Here is a 26,676-nt window from a genome sequence, read left to right as displayed (position 1 = left end):
ATCTTAGTTAAAACAACCCTAAAAACTCTAACTAATATATTGGGCGCATACTTAGAGTTACTAGCACAACTTTAGAGACTCTTAGGCGTTCCTAAACCAGTTTTAAGTCTTGTTCCCTAACCTTGTTCCTATAGTGCCAGATCTGTTCCTATCATGGGAACAGTTGCAAGTTCCTTTGAGAATTCTAATCTTCATTCCATGCTTGATTCTTCATCACTCGAACATCTTTACTTTAACCTTTGATTGATTCTCCATTTTAATCTTCAATCAAGTATTCTCTTTGCTCGAGCATGAGTTACCTTGCAACAACAAAAATAAAATATACTATGTCTTTTGTGGTTAAGTCATCTTCAAAACTCAAGGGTCAACAATTTACCCCTTGCTCGAGCATGAACTTAGAAAGTCTTCCATACCATGCTCTTGAAGCATGCTTTAACCCATAAACAAGGTTGGAAATCCTGGATGGAAACTTGATTTCTTTGATCATCTTCACTTCCATGTTCTTGGGAACCAGGTTCAACAATAGTGGATTCATTCACTTGTGTATCCTCACCTAGTTCTTCTTCTCCTCATTGGGAACAGGAACAGGATGTTGTTCCCTAGGCTTTGTTCCCATGACTTCGTCTTCCAAAGTCTCATCAAGACTTTGATCTTTTGCCAATCCTATTTCGAAGTCATCATCAACCTGTGTGCTTGCAACAATTTATCTGTTTCATCAAAAATAACATGCACACTTTCTTCTACACACATAGACCTTTATTATAAACTCTATAAGCTTTGCTACTAAAGAGTATCCTAAGAATACAGCTTCTCACTTCTAGCATCAAATTTTCCAAAATTTGTTTCCCATTATTATGAACAAAACATTTACATCCAAATGTTCTGAAATATGTAATATTGGGCTTTTTACCAAAATACAGCTCATAAGGAGTTTTATTTAATAAAGGTTTTACCATGGCACGATTTATAATATGACAAGCAGTATTCACAACTTCGGCCCAAAAGTTCATAGGAAGACCACTAGCTATCAACATAGTCCTAGCCATTTCTTCTAATGTTTCTATTCTTCCTTTCAACAACACCATTTTGTTGAGGTGTTCTAGGGGCGGAGAAATTGTGATCTAATCCATTGTCTCTACTAAAGTCATCAAACTTAAAGTTCTCAAATTCTTTACCATGGTCGGATCTAAGGTGATACAATTTTTGACCACTCAAATTTTGAACTTTCTTTGCAAAGACAAGGAACTCATCATAAGTCTCGTCCTTGCTAGAAAGAAAATAACCCATGTAAATCTAGAGAAGTCATCTACAAAACCAACACATATTTCTTCCACTCCTACTTTGATCCTCATAGGTCCACATAAATCCATATGAATAATTCTTAAAGGTCTTGTGGTACTTACCACATTTTTGGACTTAAAGAGGCCTAACATGCTTACCTTTAGCGCACGCATCACAAACATGATCAAATGAAACTTAATGAAGGTAAACCTAAAACTAGTTCTTTAGAACGAAGTTTGTCAAGCAAAGAAAACTAGCATGACCTAGACGCATTGCCATAAAAATGAATCATCATCAATAACACTAAGGCATGTAACTTGTTTTTGGGAACAAGGTTGAGATCCACAACATATGTGTTCCCTTTCTTGTTCCTTCCAAAAGAATCCTTTGTGCTATTGTTGACAATAAACATTTTTCACTATTAAACTTCACACAGTTCCCTTTATCACAGAATTGGGAAATACTTAACAATTATGCTTTAAACCATCAACTAGAAAAATTTATCTATGGAATGTGACGATGACTTACCAACTTTGCCCATGGCAACTATGTTACTTTCTTGTTGTCACCAAAACACGCTTCCACCATCATAGCTGAGAGTGAGAGAAATCTTGATTTATCTCCAGTCATATGCTTAGAACAACCACTGTCTAGGTACCATGTGTTGTTCCCCCTCACTCCAACCTGCAAGAAAACTAATTGTTAGAGTTAGGAACCCAATCTTTCTTGGGTTCCTTTCCTTCAGGAACAATAGATTTCTTTTTCCAATTACTCTACTTGTTTCCAAGTTCTCATTAATGCGACCAAGTCTTTTAGGACAAGAGTTCCTAAATGACCAGTGTTCCCACAAAACATACAAACTTTATCACTTGGTAAATCAACTCTCTTTTTAGGTTTTTCATGTTTCTTTTTTGTGATTAAAACCAAGACCTTCAGTTCGTTTTGTTTGAGGGTTCTTAATCCAGTTTGGAATAGGTAGCATTTTCTTTTCATTTCTCATTGGTGCAGTTCCCCTACAAGTTCCTTATTTTCTGTTTCCAAAAATGAAACATGGTTTTTCAATTCGTTTATTTCGGATTTGAAACTATGCAAGGGAACTGACTTAATGTCAAAAGAGCTTACTTCAGGAACAAACTCTTTTATTGTGATAACTCAAGGCTTAACAAGATAGTTCTCATTTTTAAGATTTTCGAAATCCTCTTTAATTTAAGATTTTTGTCAAACAACTCGAAAAATCTTTTCTCAATATCAATTCGAACACTTTTAAGCCAAGAGGTATGTTCCTTGCAACAGTTAAAGCATGTTGACATTGTTTTAGTTTAATAGTCTTCATTTTGCAATCATTTACAGCGTCAACAATAAACTCAAATAACTTTTCTTTACTTAAAGAATTAAGACGAGTTTTGATAGTCTCTAGACTTGCCATAAGAGATTCAATCTCTTCATCAGATTCGAAATTGTCAAGAGCCATAAGACAAAAGTTTGCAGCCTCCTTATTTAATTGGTTGAGGATCATCTTCTTCTTCGGAGTCAGATCTCCCCATGCAGCAACCATAGCTTTCTTCATGTCAGATCGAGTATAGGAACTTTTGTATTCCTTGTTCCTATCTTTGCTTCGTTCCCTTCCTTTGCCTTTTTCTTGTTCCCATTGGGGACATTCCTTGATAAAGTGCTCAGAGCTGCCAAACTTATGACAAACAAGTTTGTTAGAATATTTCTTATTCTTACCTTTGTAGTCTCCATTCTTCATGTTCCTAAACATTCTTTTGAATTTTCGGACCATGAGAGCGGATTCTTCATCTGAGTCTTCACTTCCATCAGCTTTTAAGGCAATTGATTTTTGCTTGGACATATCTCCATATTCATTGTCCATTTGCATCTCGTGAGTCATGAGAGAACCACCAATTTATTCCAGATTGAACTTCGTAAAGTCCTTAGTTTCTTGTAAGGCAGTAACCTTAGCTATCCATCGATCCCTAGGAAGGCTCCTTAGGACCTTTCGTACCTGTTCCTCAGATGTAATCACTGGTAATTGTCATCTTTGATAAAGATCTCCATTATGTTCTTCCAGTAGGTGTAGAACTTACCATTGAACATTGGTGCCCTCTGCATAGAGTACCCTTCTTCCAGTTTCTCTCTAGTATTCATATTTTTCAAGATCTTGAACTCAACAGGGTTTCCTGATTTTTAGAGTTCCCGCTCTAATACCAATTGTTGTATAATATGAGCACTATAAGAGGGGGTGAATTATAGTGAGAGAATAAGCGATACTTTTTGCAGAACTAAAAGTAAACTTGGGAACAAACAATGGGAACACGAGAGATTTAGCGAGGAAAAACTTCCTAGACCTAGTAGGAAGAAACAACCTCGACCACAAGGGATTTTAAAACAACTTTCCACTATAATAGGCCAAAACAACTCTGATTACAACCTATTACTTTTGTCTCGATTCTCAACTTAAGTCACTCAACTCAAGTTCCCAACGACAGTTCCCACAACTGACGTTCCTCTCAAACTTCACTCGAAGTTCCTTTCTCTTTCTCTTTCTCTTCCTTCACTAAAAGCTTCTCACACTTACAAGAGTTCACTCAAACCCTTTTCTCAAAAATACACTTTGTAAAACAATGGAAGAGTAATAAACTCGATTAATGTAAGTATGAATTCTCTTAAGGAAAAGGCATTGACTCTTTTAGACAACTAAGACAAATTAGCTAAGTTAGACACAAATTGTTCTAAGGTTTTAGGCGCCTATTTATAGACAATTAAGACAAGATATTTTATCCACTAATTAAACCATTATCCCATTATCACCATGATTTTAATTAATTAATTAAATAGATTAAATATTCCATGACAAGCAAATAACCCACTAATCCATTACTTCACTTCATAAGAGAAGCAGTAACATATTACGTGGTTTTACAAAACTTAAGGAATAATTAAACTCATTTAAATTAATTAAATACTTGGAGAATAATTAACTAAGCCACTAAATCCACTAACTACAAAAAACGTGTAGCAGTAAGTTTTAAGCGTGTGGTCCAATTTTTAGGAAATAAATAAATTATTTTCTTTAGCTAGTTTTTAGGAAAATATCTTTTAAGAATAACTTTAATAAAATCGAAAAACAGTTTTATATTTAAAATCGAAATCTTTTAAAACCGGAAATATATTATATTTTGAAAACAAAATCTTTTAAATAAAATATAAAAGATAAAAGATAAGATTTGAAAATCGGTTAGATAAAATCAGAAAATCTTTTTAAAATTTTTTCCTAACAAACTTAAAATAAATTCCTAAAATAGTGGATCTTAGTTAAAACAACCCTAAAAACTCTAACAAATATATTGGGCGCATACTTAGAGTTAGGCGCACAACTTTAGAGACTCTTAGGTCTTCCTAAACCAGTTTTAAGTCTTGTTCCCTAACCTTGTTCCTATAGTGCCACGTCTATTCCTATCTTGGGAACAGAACCAAGTTCCTTTGAGAATTCACCACGAACTTGATTGAGCTTTTACTTAACCTTAACATGAAGATAATAAATATACCCTAATGTATTCTAATCTTCATTCCATGCTTGATTCTTCATCACTCGAACATCTTTACTTTGACCTTTGATTAATTCTCCGTTTTAATCTTCAATCAAGTATTCTCTTTGCTCGAGCATGAGTTACCTTGCAACAACATATATAAAATATACTATGTCTTTTGTGGTTAAGTCATCCTCAAAACTCAAGGGTCAACAGGTTGGATAAAAGTGAACTTAATGTGTTGAATCAGTGGAGTAACGGCTACAGAAATGGTTGGTGGAGGCCTACATTATAGTGCCCATAACGAGCTAGTGGAGCATCAGATATTCTTATTTATAGCCTTAGAATAGCGAATTTAAACTTAAGACTTTCCAGATTTTCTTGTATTACATTTAAGAAAGTTTATTCGGTTTTCTATCTTCAATTTATTACAATCATTGTATTTGAGTTTGGGTTGAGAGAACAAAAAACTTGTATTCAAGAGAGAGAAAAGAGAAAGAGAAAGAGAAGAGAGAGAAGACTTCTAGTGAAGTCAAGTGAGAAAAGTCACATGTTCAGGGGGAACAAGGTGACTGGGAAATGGTTCCTAGAGGCACTAAATGAGGATTGATTTATAATAAGTTGTAATAACTATTATAAATAACATAGCAAGATTTCTTCCTAAAGAATTGTGGAAGAGAACCCTGTTAAAAGGATCTTCGTGTGTTCGTTCTTACTTATTACTACTTCACTTTATTAGCTTTTTAATTTAGTTTATCAGCAAAAAATTTAAAAATCTCCTCAATTACAATTCACCCTCCCCCCCCCCCCCCTTCTTGTAGTTGATCTAGTTTTTATACTAGCCTAACAATTGGTATCAGAGCCCGGTTCCTTCAAAAATCAGCTAACACTGAGGAGCTAGTACATGGTAATCATGAATACTACGGGAGAAAGATTAGACGAAGGCTACTCAACCCAACATTTGCTATGTTTAATGGTAAGCACTATCCATATTGGAAGTCGTATGGAAATCTTCATTAAGGCTGAAAACTATCAAGTCTGGAGAGTCATTGAAATCGGTGACTTTGAAGTCAAAGAGAAAGATGAAAAAGATGAGACTGTTCCCAAACCTTTCTCAAAAAATGATAAATAGGACTTTGATAAGATGGAGATGAATAATTTAGCCAAGAAGATTCTCCATTGTGGTCTTGGTCCCCATGAACACAATGGAATCATGGGATGCAAATCGGCCGAGCAAATGTGGGAACTTCTACAGGTTACTCACGAAGGAACAAGCGAAGTGAAGAGAGCAAAGATAGACATGCTCATGCACATATATGAGTTATTCCAGATGAGGGCTAAGAAGTCAGTTCATGTTATGCTCACTAGGTTCTCCAACATTATCAATGAGATTGACTCTCAGGAAAGGCTATCACTCCAAACGAACAGGTTCAAAAAGTCCTAAGGAGTCTCCCGCAGGATGACAAATGGATGGCGAAACAGCTTTGCAAGAAACCAAGGACTTCACCATATTTAATGTCGAGCAACTTGCAGTTCCTTGTTGACTCATGAGTTGCACCTAGAAACTCATGAGGTTGATCCTAGTAGACCTAACGCATTGCCCCTCAAATCTGAAGAACAAGATGACTCGGAAACGGATGATGAGGAAGCAGCATTGATCGTGAAAAGGTTCAAGAAGTTCTTTAATAAGAGCTACAAAGGGAAAAACACGAGAAAGCCCACAAAGCTAAGCTGCCATCAATGTGAAAGTCCTGACCACTTTATTAAGGAGTGTCCACTTTGGGAAAATGACAAGGGCATAGGAAAATACAAGTAAAAGGGGAAAGAACAACAAAAGCATTTCTCAAAAACTAAAATGAGAAGAGTCATGGTTGCTGTCTGGGGGGAATCTGACTCTAACGAGGAACAGGAACAGCCTAAAGAAGAAACGGCTCATCTATGTCTTATGGCAAAAACAGATGATGAAGAGGACTTGCCAAACAACAAGGTATGTACTAATGTTGTTGAAGAAGAGTTATCAGATCTTAAAAAGAGCCAACTTATAAAATTACTTTTGGAGACTTCGGATGATTACAAGGCAATCTGCATTAGAGAGGAGAATATGGAGAATGCCTTGGAAGTCACCAAAGAACATTCAAACTGGTTTAAAACTTTAAATGCAAGTATTGAGGAAAGGTTCTTTGAGGTTTTAGATGAAAATTGATGTATTCAAGAAGCCTTTGAAAAGGTTACAAATGAAAACTACTTCTTGAATATGGAGATGGCAGAATTGAAACTATTTGTTCCTGAAGGAACCAGTTCCCCTAAAAAGACCAGAACAGACTTTGAAAATCTGAAAAATTTGTACTTAAAGGAAAATTGAATCTTCAAGAACAGAACTTCCTGATCTAGTTAGCTGGATACAAAAGTATAAAAATGAAGGAAGAAATGGACTAGGTTTCAATCATAAGAAGAAAAACAAAATGAAAATATATGTTGATCTGCCAAGCAACCGAGTATGTTCTTATTGTGGGAACAGTGGACACTTAGTGTCTGACTGTTCCACCAGAGAAGAACATATTGAAAAAAACACTCGCTTAGTTAAGCAAGTGTGAAAAGTTAAAAGGAACTCAAGCCCGACAGAGGAACCCAAATCAGACTCGGTTCCTACCAATGACTAATTGTTCTAAATACAGGCTAAAGTAAAGGGGAACAACCAGTGGTACCTCGATAACGGTTGTTCTAAGCACATGACTGGAGACAAAACCAAATTTCTCTCACTTTCAGCCTATGAAGGAGGAACTGTGACATTTGGAGACAATCTTACAAGTAATATAGTAGTTGTAGGTAAGGTTGGGAAATCTCCGGTGGTCGAGGGTTTGAAACATAATTTACTTAGCATTTCTCAAATTTGTGATAAAGGGAACAATGTGAAGTTTACTAATCATATTATGTAGTAAGTGATGTAGGAACAGGTACCAAGATTCTAGAAGAAACTAGGAAGGAAAACACTTGTGTTGTTGACCTGAACCTAGTTCCTAGGAACAATCTGACTTATCTAAGTGTAATGGATAATGAACCACTCCTTTGGCATAAAAGGTGTGGTAATGCAAGTATGACCTTGCTCCATAAGCTAAGCGGTAAGGACTTAGTTGTTGGTATTCCAACAATCAAGGTCTCAAATCATGAAGTTTGTGGCGCTTGTGTAAAAGGAAAACATGTTAGATCCTCGTTCAAACCAAAGAAGAAGGTAAGTACATAAAGTCCACTTGAATTGATTCACATGGACTTATGTGGCCTATACGTATCCAAAGCAGATCAGGTAAGAGATATGTACTAGTTATGGTTAATGATTTTTCAAGGTACTCTTGGGTTATTTTTCTTCATAGAAAAGATGAAACTTTTGATGAATTAGTGACCTTTGCTAAAAGAATTCAAAGGGTAAGTGGTTTTAAATTGAAACATTTACGTTCTAACCATGGTAAGGAGTTTGAAAACTCCAAGTTTGATGATTTTTGCAGCAATGAAGGACTAGATTACAACTTCTGTACTCCTAGGACCCCACAACAAAATGGCGTGGTTGAAAGGAAAAATCGTACTCTAAAGAACAAGGCTAGATTAATGCTGATAGCCAGCAATCTTCCAAAGAACTTTTGGACAGAGGCAGTGAACACCGCTTGCTATATCATCAATAGGGTCATGCTGAGACGTATTACCTTGAAGACCCCCTATGAGCTTCTCAAAGGAAGAAAACCCAACATCTCTTACTTTAGAGTCTTTGGTTGTAGATGTTTTGTACACAACAATGGTAAAGATAATCTAGGAAAATTTGATGCTAGAAGTGATGAAGCAGTTTTTATAGGATATGATTTAAATAGTAAAGCATATAGAGTTTATAACAAAAGAACAATGTGTGTTGAGGAAAGCGTCCATATCATTTTTAATGAAACTAACTCTCTGCAGGAACCATGTTATGAAAATGATTTTGAAATTGGATTGACTCATTCTAAAGAGTCAGCCAACTTTGATGAGGAACTAACACCTGCAGGTACTGATAAGAAGCATATTCCTAAAAACGAGATGAATGTTCCTGATCCTATTCCTCAGGAGGAACAGATAGATGAAGGAACACAAGTAGAAGAAATACAACCAGAAATTGAAGCAACTGAAAAACCTCAAGTTGAAGGAACAAGAACAAGGAGTTTTGAACCAAGGCCCTGGAAACACCAGAGATCCCATCTTTTGGAGTTAATCATAAGTGACATTGAGAAGGGAACTCAGACAAGATCCCAACTTAAGAACTTCTGTGCATTCCAGGCCTTTCTGTCCATGACAGAACCTCGATATCACAATGATGCCCTACTAGAGTCTGACTGGATAAATGTCATGCAAGAGGAACTGAATGAGTTATAGAGGAACAAGGTCAGGCATCTTGAGACCAAGCCTAAGAACCAAAAGGTGACTGGGCTGAAACGGGTCTTCAGGGACAGGCTGGATAAGCATGGAACAGTCATAAGGAACAAAGCCAGACTTATAGCTAAAGGGTACAATCAACAAGAAGGTATTGATTTCGATGAAACCTTTGCTCCTGTTCCTAGGATAGAAGCTATTAGAATTATGATTGCATTTGTTGCATTTATGGGGTTTAGGTTGTACAAAATAGACGCTAAATGTGCTTTCTTAAATGGATATTTAATGAAAGACATCTATGTGGAACTACCTCCCAAATTTGAAAATCCTGATCTTCCAAACCAAGTCTATAAGCTAGATAAAGCTCTTTATAGGCTAAAACAAGCTTCTAGATCTTGGTATGAAAGACTTTTAAAATTCTTGCTTCACATGATTTTATTAGAGGCAAAGTTGATAGGACCTTGTTCCTTTGATCTAAAGAAACAGACATTCTAGTAGTACAAATTTATGTAGATGATATAATTTTTGGTGCTACTAAGGAATCTCTTCGCAAGGAATTTACTGATCTATTGAGTAGTGAATTTGAGATGAGCATGATGGGAGAGTTGAACTTCTTTCTTAGTTTGCAAATCAAGCAAACTGAAAGAGGAACAATGATCCATCAGCAAAAATATGTGAAGGAACTACTGAAAAAATATGGTCTGGAACAAGCAAAGACCAACCATACTCTTATAGGAACAAGAACAAGGTTGGATGAGGATCCAAGTGGTAATATTGTAGATCAAAAACTATATAGAGGTATGATTGGATGCCTACTTCATTTAACTGCTAGTAGACCTGACATTGCCTTTAGTGTTGGTTTATGTGCCAGATTCAAATCAAATCGTAAGGAATCACACTTGACATTAATCAAAAGAATTCTTAGGTACTTGAAAGGAAGTGATGATTTTTATTTGTTCTATCCTCGAAGTGACATCTTTGATCTACTTAGCTACTCTGATGCTGACTATGCTGGGGACTTGGTAAATAGCAAAAGCACTTCTGGAATTGCTCAGTTCCTAGGAATAAGCGTAGTTTCTTGGAGCTCAAAGAAACACAATAATGTTGCACTCTCAACAGCTGAAGCCGGGTATGTAGCAACAGCTGCTTGTTGTTCTCAGGTATTGTGGATTAAACAACATGTATGCGACTTTGGCATCAAATATAAGTGTGTTCCTATTTTCTGTGGTAACACCAGTGCATTATGTATTTCCAAGGATCCAGTACATCATTCTAGGGTCAAGCATATTCATATTAGACATCACTTTTTGAAGGACAGTGTAGAAAAAGGCTTAATCAAAGTTAAATTTTATCCCACTGAAAATCAAATAGCTGACATCTTGACTAAACCACTCTCTAAGACAGGTTTGAAAAGATTTTCTTGGAACTAGGAATGATCAGAATTATTTGAAAATGCCATTACTATTGACCCCATAAGAAATATTTCTTACTAAACGTGCCCTGCAATTTTCATGAATTTATTCATACACCTAGGGTCAAGTATAAGGACTCATATTTGTCTTTAAATATTACCCTTATTGTCCATGCATATAAGTGAGTAAGTAAGTTGGAATGTATGGTTTGTATAAAGTTCAACACATGGAAGAGCAATTCTTAATTTCTTTCAATTTTTTATTTTTTCTTTTCATTTCTTTGTTTTCTCTGAATTTCTTTTATCTTCCTTTCCCACTTGTTTCTCTTAATTTCTACGGTTTAATGTTTCAACCATTTTATTGCCAAATACAAATTCAGTTAATCTAATTTGAAAAGAGTAAATTCATTAAATGCACACGGAACCCAATAACCTCTTCAAAAACCCAACACCCCTTTTCATTCACTTTTCACACGGCTTCATCATTACTTTTTCAACCCAAGCCATCCCATCACTGCCATTCTTTACTTCATCTCTCTAAATTCTTTCATCTTTTTTCTTCACCACTCTCAAATTCTCTCAAAATGACTCCCAAAAGAACAAACTCCAATGACCATGAAAGTTTTCCGGTAGAAAAGACTTCTTCATTGGCGAAACTCAATGATCAAGAATCCTCTAACCCAAAAGAAGATTCAATGTATTCGAAAGCCCCTTCTACTGCCCGTGAAGCTCTCTCTCCAAAGCTTGAGGATGGAGAAGACGAAGTTGAGAGTGAACAAGAGAAAGAAATTCAGAGTCATACTAAGAGAGGTAAGAAAACTAAGTCTTCTAAATTTCTTGTGGGTTTTTGTGTCGATCTTGCATGGTGCAAAAAAGCTAAGTGGATGGAGTTTTTGAACATTCTGAAATTTCAAAATTGGATGAAATTGGTTAGTTTGGATGAAGGTTTGTTTGAAAATGAAATGAGTGATTTCTGTTCAAATTTCAGTATCATTGAGGGTGTTTGTGTAAGTTTGGTAAATGGTTGAACCCTAACTGAAAAAAACTGAGTGATTAGTTTGAGGTACCTTCTGAAGGGTACAAGGAATACATCAAGGGGAGGGCAAAATTGAATGTTAATGGAGCTTCAAATGACAAAATTTTGACCTTCTTTAATGGAAAACCCACTGCCTTATCTCTTGACAAAAAAGATCTCTCTCCCTTTCACGAACTTTTATTTCAGTTTGTCTGGCGATTTGTTTTACCAAGATCTTCCAAAAGAACCCAAGCAAACCTAATGGACCTCTCCATTATGTATTGCCTAGCCAAAAATATCAAGATCAATTTTCCTTTCTTAATGATCTCTCATCTTTCTTACTGAATTTCTCACAATACCAAAATTGGGTATGGTAATCTCATTACCACTGTACTCAAACAGGGCAAAGTCAAACTCTTTGCCAGTCCCTCTTTTACCCTGGAGCTTAAGAACTATTTAACCAAAGAAACTTTGTCCAGACTTAGTTTAAGGGTGGTAAATGGTAAACTAGATTTTGAGAGAGAGGAGATAGCTATTAAAGTGGAGCCGGTGTCCAAAAGAAAATTGTTTGACGAAGGAGGTGCTGAAGGATCTGTTCGAAAGAGTCAGAGACTCGCTGGTTCCAAGTCTCTCAAAAAGCCGGATCAGAGTGATTTGTACTGATACATCTGGATGCGGATCCAGTTCCTTCTACTGCCGTAGATTTTCCTGTACTTTCCACCACTGGTCTACATGGGATGCTCTGAAGTATTCAAGAGTCTCTGACCCTACTACATTCAAGGATCAGTGTAGTGGAGGCCACTGTATCCAACTTGGATTCTCAACAGCAGCTATTAAGGAGACAGACACTGGGATCAGGAACAAGGTTGATGGCGTGGTGTCCAAAATTGACTCAGTGGTCACCAGTCTTTTCAAGCACCCCAAAACCTAATTTCCCCTTTCCCTCTTTAAAATTTGGTTATCTGGACAAATACTCGGGTTGTAATCTTGGTTGAACATTTTTTTTTCTTTTTGATATATCTTCTTGTGTCCTTCTGTGACACATGAAGTCCTACATAATCTACTACTTTTGCTCTTTTTTTTGTCTCTTGCCCTTGTGTTGTGCTTGTTGATCTCTTTTACTTTCCCAACATCATTTCCTGTCTTATATGCTTAGTTGTGCTAGGATGGCTAATATTTTGAGATATATGTTTGAGCTACTTGCTTGCTGCCTAGACTGTCGACTCTCTAGTGTTGCAGGTTCATAACTTGGTTTTGATAATGACAAAAGGGGGAAGAAATATTGGCATGATTTAAAAAAAATTCTGGACTGACTTAGTTCTTATAGCCCTTCTCAACTTACCTGGTTTCTGTTCCGAGTTCTAGTTGAGCTTTAGTCACTTAGCTTCATTTTTAAGTTTTTAGTTTTTAGTTTATTTGTTTAAATTTTCTTTTACTTGCCAAATTATTTGCCATCATCAAAAAGGGGTAATATTGTTGTATTCACTATTTTGATGATGACAAATAATATAATGTAGTTTTTATTCTAGTTAATTCTTATCTAAGTTAGTTTTATTTTCTTTTAGATTTAATTTTATGTCATCGGATTATAATAGTATAGATTCGATTTATTTTGAAACAATTGGCTTATTGATGACTTATGGAGAATTGGTTATGAGTTTAACCAAAATTAAGTTATTCAAACTAATTGTTTGTCTATTTGAATCATTACATGATTATATTATTTTGATTAATTCTAATGTTTTGGAATATTAATTCTAACAAACATAAATTCCATAATGTTAGTGGAGTTAGTGATTTATGCATAGGTAAAATGGATGAAAAAACTGAACGTGCAACAATATTAACTGTCTCGCTACAAATAAGGAATCAAGGTGTTGGTCAGCTAGTTCCTAGATTCTAGGAAGCATAACCAACTGCTATCTTGTTAGCACGCGCGAAACAAATGGAGTGAAAATGTGGGTTAGATAAACATGGACTTAATGTGCTGAATCAGTGGAGTAACGGGTACAAAAGTGGTTGGTGGACGCTACATTATATATTATATTATATATTATATATTATATATTATATATTATATATTATATATTATATATTATATATTATATATTATATATTATATATTATATATTAATATTATATATTATATATTATATATTATATATTATATATTATATATTATATATTATATATTATATATTATATATTATGTATTATATATTATATATTATGTATTATATATTATATATTATGTATTATATATAATATATTATATATTATATATTATATGATATTGGAGACTTGAAACCATATTTCATGCGTTAGTTGTGAAATATTTTTGAGCTATAAGCTCCCACTCTAATTTTTGCCTTTGCTTTGTATTAAATACCTTACCCATCTTTTTTTGTTTATATCATTGGAAAAATAGGTGGAGCTTTTGCATTGTATTATCTATTATGCCGAAATGTGAAGGTTGGTTTAATACCAAATCAACAAAAGGAAGATCGAGAAGTTGCAAATTATGAAAATAATTCAATAAAAAATGGAGGTGGATGTTCATCTAAGGTTCAATCCACCTTAGAAAACAGCCCATTTGCCAAATATATTCTCTTATTTGCTACTATACTTGTTGTTTCACTTGTCATTGGAGATGGTATTCTTACGCCTTGCATGTTAGGTTATACTTTCTACCAGTGTTCCTCTTTTTTTTTCTGCCAATTTGTTTTTTTTTTTTTTTTTTTGGAAATATGAAGATTCATATTTATAAACTCGATTTTGAGTTTGCCTGGTAAGAGATTGCCTATTTTTAAAATTAAAATTAAGCAATAATAAGTTCAAGTTTAAAAGGAAAATTAGCCCAATATTGCATAGTTAAATCCATTTAGTAACTTGGTCTACTTTTATACTAAAATTAGGCCGTCTCTTCTAATAATTTTTACTTGATTTTATGCAGTATTATCCGCTACAGGTGGGATTAAAGGAGCTTCACCATCTTTAACTGATGGTACGTGTAATTTTATATATTATTAGATGGGCATTTACATAATTCTCATACTTTAATTTTTACTCTCTCTGTCTCGTAAAATAAATCACATTTTTATTTTAGACCGTCAAAAAAGTAATAAGCTACTTTATATTTATAGAAAAATAAATGTCAAACTTTCTAAACTTACTAAAAGTTACATATTTAGAGTGGAGGTGTAAAAAAACCTGCTCAAATGTGACATGCTTCATTAAAAAAAGATAAAAAAATAGAGGTGGGCATGGGTCGGGCCATCACGCAGGACGGTCTGGCTCGACACGATTTGGGATCGGCGAGCCCGTTCGAGGCCCGGCCCTGCAAGTTGTCCGCTACGTGGGCCGCGAGTCTGTCACGGTTAAGAAATTTTATTTCAGTCCTGCACCGGCACAAGTCAGCCTAGATGGCCCGCGGACAGAACACTCATTTCCTTTGTTTTTTAGCCTAAAACAGTCAAAAATCCAAAAAAAAAGAACATAAAACACAAGCCAGCCCGCATGAGGCACGGATCCGTGGGCCTAGGCCGGGCCGTGGGCAAAATCTTGAATTTTCAAGCACGACCCGCCATTTCCCTAAGCCCGCGGGCCGAGCTCGTGAACAGGCCCGGCCTGGCCCATGCCCAGGTCTAAAAAAATTAAAGTGACATAGAGTCACCTTGAAAGTTCCAATAATACAACGTTCAATATTTGCTTTGAACAATAAAATTGTCCTAATGTAATTTTAAGTGATTTATAGTTTTTGAAAGTAAACTTTAAACAAATTTTCATAATTAAACATCGAAATCATTTGGTATAAATGAGCAACTACGCATATTGACATGGACGAGATTCTTTTCTAGGTCTCATATATCACCCCACAAGATATTTCCGACTAAACTAGATGTCAGCCACAACACTGGAGCACTCTTGATATATAGTTTGATCTACATTTGCATATTTAAGTTTTGAAGTTAGTTCTTTGTTCCATATTAATAATCTTCCATGGTTGCAGATATGGTGATTGGGATATCTATTGTAATCTTAATATTCCTCTTTGTTGTGCAAAGATTTGGAACTGATAAAGTTGGATACAATTTCGCTCCCATACTTTGCATTTGGTTCGCATTCAATGCTGTTGTTGGCATCTACAACTTTGTAAAATATGATCCCACAGTCATCAGAGCTGTAAATCCATTGCAAATCATTTAATACTTCAAGAGAAACGGTAAAGAAGGTTGGGCCTCTCTAGGTGGTATAATCCTCTGCATCACTGGTAATTTCTCTTTGATTTTCGAAATTTCACTCTTCTTTTGTATTCACTATGTGTTTTTTTTGGCCTCCTTTTGAGAACTCCATGGTAATAAATTTTTTCTTCTGGACTATCCTCGCATAGGACACTAATATGTAAAAAGTGTTACATTTAACTGAAAACACAAGGGAGGAGTACCTTTTTTTCTTGGGGTGCATACAAGGGATTACTCTATAATATAGAAGTATAAATGACTATTATAGTTATGCTTATGAAATAATGGGGACATATTTTTGTGTAACATATGCAGGAACTGAAGCATTATTTGTTGATCTCGGGGAATTTTCAGTTTGATCAATACAAATAAGCATGTCTATGGTGGTGTACCGTGCTATTCTCTTGCAGTATTCTGGCCAGGCATCTTACCTTAGCCAAAATCCGTTGGATGTTAGTTATGCTTTCTACAAAGTAGTACCAGGTAATTTTTTCAGTCGAATGCTCTAGTCCGATGTGTTAATTCTATACAAATTTATGGTATTCGATTGTCGTTGTGGTTTATCATAATATTTAACAATTTTACAAGTCCAATATACTGGCCAATCTTTGTTATGGCGGTCTTAGCCGCTATCATAGCTAGCGAAGCAATGATTTCGGGGACTTTTTCTATCATCCATCAATCTCTGGCCCTTGGTTGTTTTCCTCGCGTCAAAGTAGTTCATACATCAGCTAAATATGAAGGGCAAGTATACACACCCGAACTCAACTTTTTCCTTATGATTGCTTGTGCGTTTGTCACACTTGGATTTGGCACAGGTGCAAAGCTTGGAAATGCTTATGGTAAGTTTGCATATCTTGTCTTTGCAATACAATTTTCCTCTGGTGTTGGTGTGAGGAGTCAGGATACTGATGTGCTCTTTATGCATTGTCCTACAGGTATTGCGGTTGTCTTTGCCGAGACTATCACATCATCGTTCATGATTCTTGTTATGATACTCGTATGGAAGAAGCACATGTTACTTGTGCTTTTGTATGTGATATGCATTCTGTCAGTCGAGTTGGTTTACTTGAGCTCGGCGTTCTACAAGTTCACTCATGGTGGATATCTTCCACTCGCATTTGCTTGTATTCTGATGACCATAATGTTCATCTGGAATTATGGCTATAGGAAGACTTACTATTACAAGCTCAATAACAAAGTTTCAACTGATAAACTAAAAGAGATGGTTAGTCGGTCTAACTTGTGTCGTGTTCCAGGGCTAGCAATCTTCTACTCAGAACTCGTCCATGGCATCCCACCCATCTTCGAAAACTATGTGGCGAATGTCAATGCCTTCTACTCCATCCTTGTTTTCACATCTATCAAGTCATTGTCTATCAGCAAGGTGCCACCTGAGGAGCGGTTTCTCTTCCGAAGGGTCGATCTAAATGCACTTGTGTTCCGATGTGTGGTTAGATATGGTTACACGGATCTACTTGATGAAAAAGAAGGCTTTGAGAGGATATTGATTGAAAGGTTGGTGGAGTTTATCAAGAAAAATAAGAGTACAAGCCCCGTAGAGCGCAAGGAGGAGTCGAGGGATGATGATGAAATACATGATAGTGACAATGATGAGGGTGGAATTCAAACGAAAGAAGTAGAGATGGTTGAAAATGCAGCAAAACATGGGGTTGTGCACATGATGGCTGAAAGAAGTGATTGCAAGAAAGGATTATAGTGTTGTAAAGAAGCTTGCTATCAACTATATGTATTGCTTCTTGATTAAGATATTCAATTCAATGTGCAAGACACCAAGACACTACAATGAGAGAAGCATGGTTCTTACTAGTTACTAGCAGTCTCTCTAATGTTTTTTCTATTGAACTGAAAGAAACTTCTATGATTTAATATACCATAATTATTATACATGTTAGGAATTACATATATTTAAATTAATCTAGTAGAAATTAGTTTGACTTGTTGCGTGCAATATCTTTTGTATTATCAATAAACTGTTAAAAAAAGATAGATATGTATTATGCATTTGTTGATTCCTAGATTTCCATGAAAGATAAAACTCTTCTATTTCTATAAATTGTGCCTCTCTCTTGTAAAACACTAGTGATAAAATTAACAAAAATCAAGGATGAATCGTTTAGATTCCCTTGACCTTGAATCTTACCGAGGTAAAAGCTAAAGATGGTAATGCTATTAAGGTTAGTACATTTCTCCTTCATCTTACGAAGTACTCCCTCTACTTTTTATATCGTTCTCATTTATAATCTTGATATTGTTCATACTCAGAGAGAATCTTCTCAATTTTCTTAATTTATAAGAAAAAATATAGTCATGTGGGATTTTGTTTGTTTCGTCTCAATTAGTACATTATTAATTTTATGATTTTTACTTGCATTTCGATGGAATCATGAGTGATGACATGGTTTGTTTTGGGAATGAATCAAAGGAGATATTCCATTATATATTTCTTGAGTTGCTTAACATTATATTATATTAATATGCATTTACTTTTGTATTGTAGTAATCACGAGATAGATATATTATTTGTGTGTTCAATTAGTTTTTGTTGCACCAAAATCATTAGGAGGTAAGTTGGAGAGTGATATTAACTTTGGCGCTCCAAAGTATTGGAGTAGTGTTTGGAGATCTTGGAACATCACCCCTTTATATGTATTCAAGTATATTTCCTCAAGGGATTAAACACAATGATGACATAGTAGGAGTTCTTTCTCTCATCTACTGTACACTTATTTTAATGTCCGTAATTAAGTAAGTTTTCATCGTCTTGAGAGCAAATGACAATGACAATGGTATATTTGCTACTACTCCATCTTTTATATATGGTATTAGAGTTATGATAAGTATATTATATTATAGTCTTAGACTCATAAGGAAACGAGTATAGTTTCCTTTTATATTATACTCCCTCCTTCCTCTATTAGTTTACCTCTTTTTTTTGCACAGAGTTTTAGGAGAAATAATGTTGTGGGTCATAGAAAGAAAGAGATATTATTATATTATATTAAAGTTGAATGTATGTGTGATGAAAAGTTTGTGGTCCCATTCCAAAAATAGCAAAAAAAAGAAAGGGATAAACTAATAAAGGACACCCTTAAAAGGAATACAGGTAAACTAATAGAAGACGGAGGGAGTATTTAGTTTTTAATATTATATATTATATGTAAGTATTATATATATTATATTTTATATATTATATATTATATATCGTATATTATATATTATATATCATATATTATATATTATATATCATATATTATATATTATATATTATATATTATATATTATATATTATATATTATATATTATATATTATATATTATATATTATATATTATATATTATATTATAGTATAAATGACTATTCTAGTCATGGTGATGAAATAAATGGTGACATATTTTATTGTAACTTATGTAGGAACTGAAGCATTATTTGCTGATTTCGGGCATTTTTCAGTTCGATCAATTCAAATAAGCATGTCTATGGTGGTATACCCTGCTATTCTCTTGCAATATTCTGGTCAGGCATCTTACCTTAGCCAAAATTCGTTGGATGTTAGTGATGCTTTCCACAAAGCAGTACCAAGTAATTTTTTGAGTCGAATGCTCTAGTCCGATGTGTTAATTCTATACAAATTTATGGTATTAGATTGTCGTTGTGGCTTATCATTATATTCAACAACTTTACAGGTCCAATATACTGGCCAATATTTATTGTGGTTGTCTTAGCTGCAATCATAGCTAGCCAAGCAATGATTTCGGGGACTTTTTCTATCATCCATCAAGCTCTATCCCTTGGTTGTTTTCCTCGCGTCAAAGTAGTTCATACATTACCTAAATATGAAGGGCAAGTATACATGCCCGAACTCAACTTTTTCCTTATGTTTGCTTGTGTGTTTGTCACACTTGGGTTCGGCACAGGTGCAAAGCTTGGCAATGCTTATGGTAAGTTCGCATATCTTGTCTTTGCAATACAATTTGCCTCTGTTGTTGGACCAGGAGTCAGGACTACTCTGAATATTTTGTTTTTGTTTGGAACAAATTAAATGTGCTATTTATGCATTGTCCTACAGGTATTGCGGTTGTCTTTGTCGAGACTATCACATCATCGTTCATGATTCTTGTTATGATACTCGTATGGAAGAAGCACATATTATTTGTGCTTTTGTATGTGATATGCATTCTGTCAGTCGAGTTGGTTTACTTGAGCGCGGCGTTCTACAAGTTCACTCATGGTGGATATCTTCCTCTAGCATTTGCTTGTATTCTCATGACCATAATGTTCATCTGGAATTATGCCTGTAGGAAGACTTACTATTACGAGCTCAATAACAAAGTTTCGACTGATAAACTTAAAGAGATAGTTGGTCAGTCTAACTTGTGTCGTGTTCCAGGGCTAGCAATCTTCTACTCGGAACTTGTCCATGGCATCTATTAACGTGTGGATATTTCCCTATCTTTTAGGAAAGTTGTTTATAGATATATTTGTGTTATGTATATCTTTTAGGTGGTTATATCTTTTAGGAGTCTTGTAGGGTTATAGTGCCCATAACGATCTAGTGGAGCAAAACATGGAGCATCAGATATTCTTATTTATAGCATTAGAAAATCGAATTCAAACTTAAGACTTTTTAGATTTTCATGTGTTACATTTAAGAAAGTTTATTTGGTTTTCTATCTTCAATTTATTAGAATCATTGTATTTATAATAAGTTACGTGAGAAAAGTCAAGTGAGAAAAGTGAAAGAGAAAGAGAAGAGAGAGAAGACTTCTAGTGAACTCAAGTGAGAAAAGTCACGTGTTCAGGGGGAACAAGGTGACTGAGAACTGGTTCCTAGTGGAACTAAATGAGGATTGATTTATAATAAGTTGTAATAACTATTATAAATAAAAGAGCAAGGTTTCTTACTAAAGAATTGTGGAAGAGAACCTTGTTAAAAGGATCTTCGTGTGTTCTTACTTATTACTACTTCACTTTTTTAGCTCTCTAATTTAGTTTATCCACGAAAAATTTAAAAATCTCCCCAACTACAATTCACCCCCCTCTTGTAGTTCATCTCATGTTTATACTAGACTAACATTGTGGATAGACGATTGACCAAATTCGTTGCATTTATACCCATTAAGGAGACATGGAAAAAGAAGCAACTTGCTAAGACATACATTAGGCATGTGGTGAGACTACATGGAGTTCCAAAGGATATCATTTCTGACCGTGACTCTAGGTTTCTTTCGAAATTTCGGAAAAAAGTCTAATTGAATCTTGGGACAACATTGAATTAAGATGAGTACATCCTTTCACCCAGCGACTGATGGTCAGACTGAAAGGACTAACCAGACTATGGAGGATATGTTGAAAGCATGTGATATTGACTTTCAAGGTAGCTGGGCGGACCAATTAAACCTGATTGAGTTTACTTATAACAATAGTTATCATGTGAGCATTAATATGGCACCTTTTGAGGCATTATATGGATAGAAGTGTGGAAGCCCCATTTGTTGGAATGACTTTAGTGAAAATATAGTCTTGGGGGCAGAATTTATTGAGAAAACCGTTAAGAATGCCAGACTGATTCATGATAGAACTCAAGCTGCACAAGATAGGTAAAAGAGTATTTATATATTTATATTTAAACATAATTTAGTTTTTCAATGATTTAATTAGTTAAAGAAGGTTGAGTATTTTAAAAGTCAAAAGAAATTATTTTAAGGATTTAAGGAAGTTAAAATAATTTATTTAGGCATGCTTTAATAAATGTTTGAAATACTAATTTGATTTGGAAAAGAAGTCTAAATGGGCTTGAGGAATCCGAAATTCTAAATAGATTAGGAAAAAGAGTTAGATTGATGTTAGGAGTTCTAATTCATTTATCCTATTCATCATCAAATGTTATTGAGCCCAATCTCCTTTTACTAAGCCCAAAAGGAAAGCCTTTTTATAAATACCTTAATACCCAATTATTTTACCACATAAGATTTATTTTCTCCCTCCTCACATTCAAAGTTTTTGGCTAGTCCTTATTCTCTCTCCCCTAACGATTTTTCTTTCTCTCTATCTCAAATTCTTTCTTCTTCTTCAAGTAATGTTTCTTACTCAACAAAAAACGTCACAACACCTTCACAATCACCAAGAATTGCATCATTGTTGCTGTCGTGTCTCCCTATTCCCGATGCTTCATTGTTCTTCTTCTTGGTTCTTTGATTTGTTGGTTAATTTCTTTTCTTCTTCCTCAAGTTTCCATTAAAGACTATGTTTTTATGCTTTATTTTAATACTAATCATGATTATTGACTTTAATTTACTGTTTTAATAAATAATCTTGATTCATATATATTATAGGCGGAGAATACTTAGTAGGTGATTTTAAGGAATTAAAGGTGGCCTATCGACTAGTTTACACAAGGTATGTACATACCTGTGTGCTATGTGATATAGTATCATGATTTAAGAAGGAAAAAAGTATAGTATCATGTATAGTAACTTTATAAGTTCATATGTGATTTCTAGTATGATTGGATTTTACATGTTTTATGCTTGTGTGCAAGCATGTTAATTATGAGATCGATTATGAGTTAAAGATTGTCATGTTTGCATGGAATTATTGATGCAAGCATGTGGAGGGGAACTTTATTTATTAATTCACATGAGGGAATTAATATATTATTGAGATTGAATCATGTTTTGTCATGTGTTCCCATACAAGTATTACTTTCACTACTTTATAAGGACTATGGGCCCTTGACAAGTTATGCCTTTGAAAGGTAAGATTGATTGTTGGCTAGGTTCAACAAAGTAAGAGAGATTGAGTTTAAAGGAAAGTAATCTTGGATTGTAAGTTGTGTGGTCACAAGTCACTTATTAAATCCTAAGATAAAAGAGAAATTTAGTTGTGAATGGTTGATTTGATATTTATGTGTTACTTGTTTGTGTGTCATAACAAGTAATAATTTGTAAGTAACGTAAACTATAACGAGGGTAATTATAGACTTGAGATTGGTGCACGTCTAGAGTTAGACATTTAGGAGTTGGGATACATGGTGAGCGTGCCATGGCTTTTTCTAGGAGATGGATTGATCACTAACCCTGTTATTTTTCAAAGGTTCTTTGATATCGCAGGTCATTCTGAAATACGAAGTAGCGCCCGTATTCCGTCTTCCTAAATGAAAGCAAGAGTAGATAAGACAACTCAAGTCAAATAATTATTCCATTAAAGTAATAAAAAGATGTTTAAAGTTTAGTTCAGTAGAAGTTATCTACAGAATGTTATATTGTTATACTATTATTTACCCATGCATGTTATTTATTAGTATCATGTAAGGAATGTTTATGTAACACTATGTAGTACTCGGCTTTGCTGATTACGGGCTTTGTTTGTGATTGTTGATCATGGCTTTGCCTTATTAATCGTGTGATGACCCATTTTGGTGAACAGATTCTTTATAGCATTGACATTTACAGGTTCGTAGATGCTGCATCATAGGGAATCTGGGAATGGAGAGCTTGTGCAATCTAGTATATTATATTTTCTGCATTAGTCGAATATTATATTAAGTTTGCTATGAGTAAACATTTATAGAATGTTTGATTTTAAGTACTTATTTACTTATTTATTTATTATAATAATAATAAAGTGTGAAGTTTAGTTATATGTTTTCCGCTGCAAAATTCTGAATAAGCCGATACGTTATCACACGGGCGATAATGCTTTGGTAATTCTCTATGTTTTATATTGAAAAGGTAAATCTGAAAAGAGAGAATTATCGGGGTGTTACATGGAACTTTGGATGTAATACTCCGTATTTTTAATACTAATTTCGTACTAATAAAGAAAATATAAAAGAATTAATAAAAAGGTATTTTAATTTATTTACAAATTAATAGGAATAAATTATTGTTAGTATGAAATTGTTAGGAATTTTCGGAGTTTAAAGGAATAACCTAATCTTCACTTGACCTAGGGTTACTACCTGTTGGAAAGGAGTATAAAAAGAAAAGGAGAGGGAATTTCAGAAAACCCTAAACCTTTTCCTTCTCCCTCTCCTCAGCCGATTTTCTTTCTCTCTCTCTCTCCTTGGCCGACCTTCCTTCCTCTCTCTCAGAATTTTCTCTCTCTCTCTCCTTGGCCGACCTTCCTTCCTCTCTCTCAGAATTTTCTCTCTCTCTCTCGGATCTCTCTCTCCCTCAAATTTGTTCTCTCTCTCGCTGTTCACTTCATTCCCTTCGTCTCCCTCGCCGTGTTCTTTCTCGGAGATCGTCGAGGGGTGCGAAGGGGGCTGCGGTTCGAGCGCGCGGAGGGTGCGCAGGCGAGGAGGGTCGAGAGATCGTGCGAGGTTGTCGAGGGTTTTGGCTCGAGGTTTGTGCGCGAAGGTTGTGCGATTTCAGGCGAGGGTTCGGTGCGAAGGGTCGAAGGTTCGTGCGGCGTGTGTGTGGTTCGAGTGTTGCGACGAGGGTCGCGGTGTTCGAGGGAGTCGTGCGAGACCGTGCTGCGACGAGGGCCGCATAGGTCGTGTGCGTGTGTTGTTGTGCGAGCGAGCGAAGGGTGCGTCGCTGCTGTGCGCGCAGCGAACCGAAGAGGGCCTCGAGTGGGGCTGTGTGGCGAGCGAAGGCCACCGGAGTTCCGTCGCCGGAATTTATGTGCCGGCGAAAGTCAGTGGTATAATTTTGTACTTAACTTAGTATGTCAGTTTATTAATTATTCTTATATTTACTGTTTTCGTAGTTAAGAAAGGTTTGTAATTAATAATTAGTAATTAGAGTGTTTAGTAATTTATTAGATTGTTAACTATTAAGTTATTGTTCTGTTTAAGTAAAAATTCTGGTTAGGTTTGTAATTGGAATAAGTTGAAAGTAGGAAAAGTGTGTCCTATTATTAGTTACAATTATTATCGTTTCATGGGTGACTTGTTTCACGGAACCTAACTTTGGACTTATGACTTACTTTTGGACATGGAACTTACTTTTGGACATGGAACTTACCTTTTGGACATATGACTTACCTTTTGGACATATGACTTACTTTTGGACATATGACTTAACTTCTGGACATAAGACAGGTTGGACTTATGACATTTTGGATTGGTAAAATAGTGGACTAATGTTACTAACTAACTTAGTTACTCACTAACTCTGACTTCTAAAAGACGTTAAATTCACTAGTTTAGAATTATAACGAAAGTTCTGGAATAAGGTTTTAACTATTGTTTAATTCGAATCGTTAGATCGTTATGGTCTTAGTACGTAGGAGTTGTTAGTGTTATCAAGGACGTAACACTAAAGCTTTGTTTTAACGATTTAGGTCCCAATTTCATAAGCGGCTCGTTCTATTAAGTCAGCGAAAATTCTCCGCTACAAGGTACGTACGCGTACCAGTTTACTTTCAAAGCTTAGTATCATGTTTAGGTTGCAGTTCATGTTATTGGAACCTAGTACCATGATAGGGAACATTTGATTGTGATTGTTTGGTTAGACGTTTATAACGTGAAATCAATATGATGCATTGAAATATGTTGCATTGAAATGCGAAGTTCTATCGTAGTGTAACATCAGCATTATTAATCTGATCTATAGAGTAACAAGAGTGTTACAGAGATAAGATTGAGTTTGGTAATTAAAGAGCATGTAAATGACTCCTTAAAGTTATAAAAAGAATGTTGGTAGTAAAAGAAGATTATGGCGATACTTGTAGTTGGATTCCCTACAAGTATAGAACAATGGGGGAGTGTGGACTTGTCCTACACTCCTACGCAGGCCTACTGTGACGACAGTAGTGTCCTTATATTTTGATAACTCAAGTAGGCGGAAGGTTCCGTTCGATCTTGGGGTATGCATACTAAGGTGATGGGTGTGAGACGGAACAAAACCGTATTTGCATTTCATCTAATAGACCAAGTTGTCTATTAAGGATTCAGTAGCCCGTATGATTCTAGTAAGATGACGGTGCCCGTTCGATGCCAAATAATGAAAGATTAAAGGATGTGAGATAACGTAGGTTCATATAGTAGTTGTAATGTATGCATCATTTATGTTCATATAGTTTCAATGGTTCATTATGTACTCAGCATAGCTGACTCTGTGTGTTATTATGTGTTTGTTGTCCTGTGATGAACTATTGACACTTCAATGGGGGGCAGACTAGGTGAGTTGGTGCTGCTGCATGATATCAAGCATAAGGGGGCTAGACTGTAGTTGAAGTTAACTTTTGGTTTGATTATTACTGAATTTTATAGAACATTGTTACATGGTTTGAGTTTGAATAAAGAGGGGTCAACTATGATTCCCGAGTTGTATTTACATTTTCTATTCCGCTGCAATTTGGTTTTGAGACAATGAATTTGAGTTACCGTATTTCTAATTATGCCTTGCGTTCCATCGCGGCGGTAACACTCCCAAAGTCGATGCGACGTAGCATTAGACGTGTATGGATTTTGGGGGTGTTACATTGGAACTCTTCCTTTGAATAATGGAACTCTTCCTAAGGAACTATGTTAGTGGAACTGGTAGAGAAAACAAGTTGTCTAAATCAGTTCCAGTGATGGAGTAATGGATAGCATGGAGTAAATATTCAAGAGAAATCAATACACCCTCAACACTAGTTCCTATGAGATGATTCGTGATTACAGTTCTTGTTCAGCATTTCCTCAAGGAACTATCTACTGTTCCTGAGCTGGGACGCATTCTTGTTCAACAGTTCCTCAAGGAACTGTCAGTTGTTCCTGAGCTGGGACGCATTCTTCTTCAACAGTTCCTCAAGGAACTGTCTTATGTTCATGAGTTCGGACGCATAGATTTTCAA

The 26,676-nt window shown here is 35.2% G+C and overlaps 1 protein-coding gene across 1 annotated transcript; it reads left to right on the top strand.

Annotated features, from left to right (window-relative positions):
* The first annotated feature begins 18,274 nt into the window (after window positions 1-18,274).
* Window positions 18,275-20,322, top strand: LOC104907613 (potassium transporter 5-like). The gene is given in 5 exon segments (XM_048642072.2): window positions 18,275-18,289; window positions 18,452-18,677; window positions 19,303-19,470; window positions 19,575-19,829; window positions 19,958-20,322. Coding segments are annotated over 5 exon segments (1,029 nt in total).
* The last annotated feature ends 6,354 nt before the right edge of the window (window positions 20,323-26,676 follow it).

The sequence above is a fragment of the Beta vulgaris genome, chromosome 4 (genome assembly GCF_026745355.1).
Source record: "Beta vulgaris subsp. vulgaris cultivar EL10 chromosome 4, EL10.2, whole genome shotgun sequence".
NCBI lineage: Eukaryota > Viridiplantae > Streptophyta > Magnoliopsida > Caryophyllales > Amaranthaceae > Beta > Beta vulgaris.
This window is presented reverse-complemented; position numbering and strand designations above follow the sequence as displayed.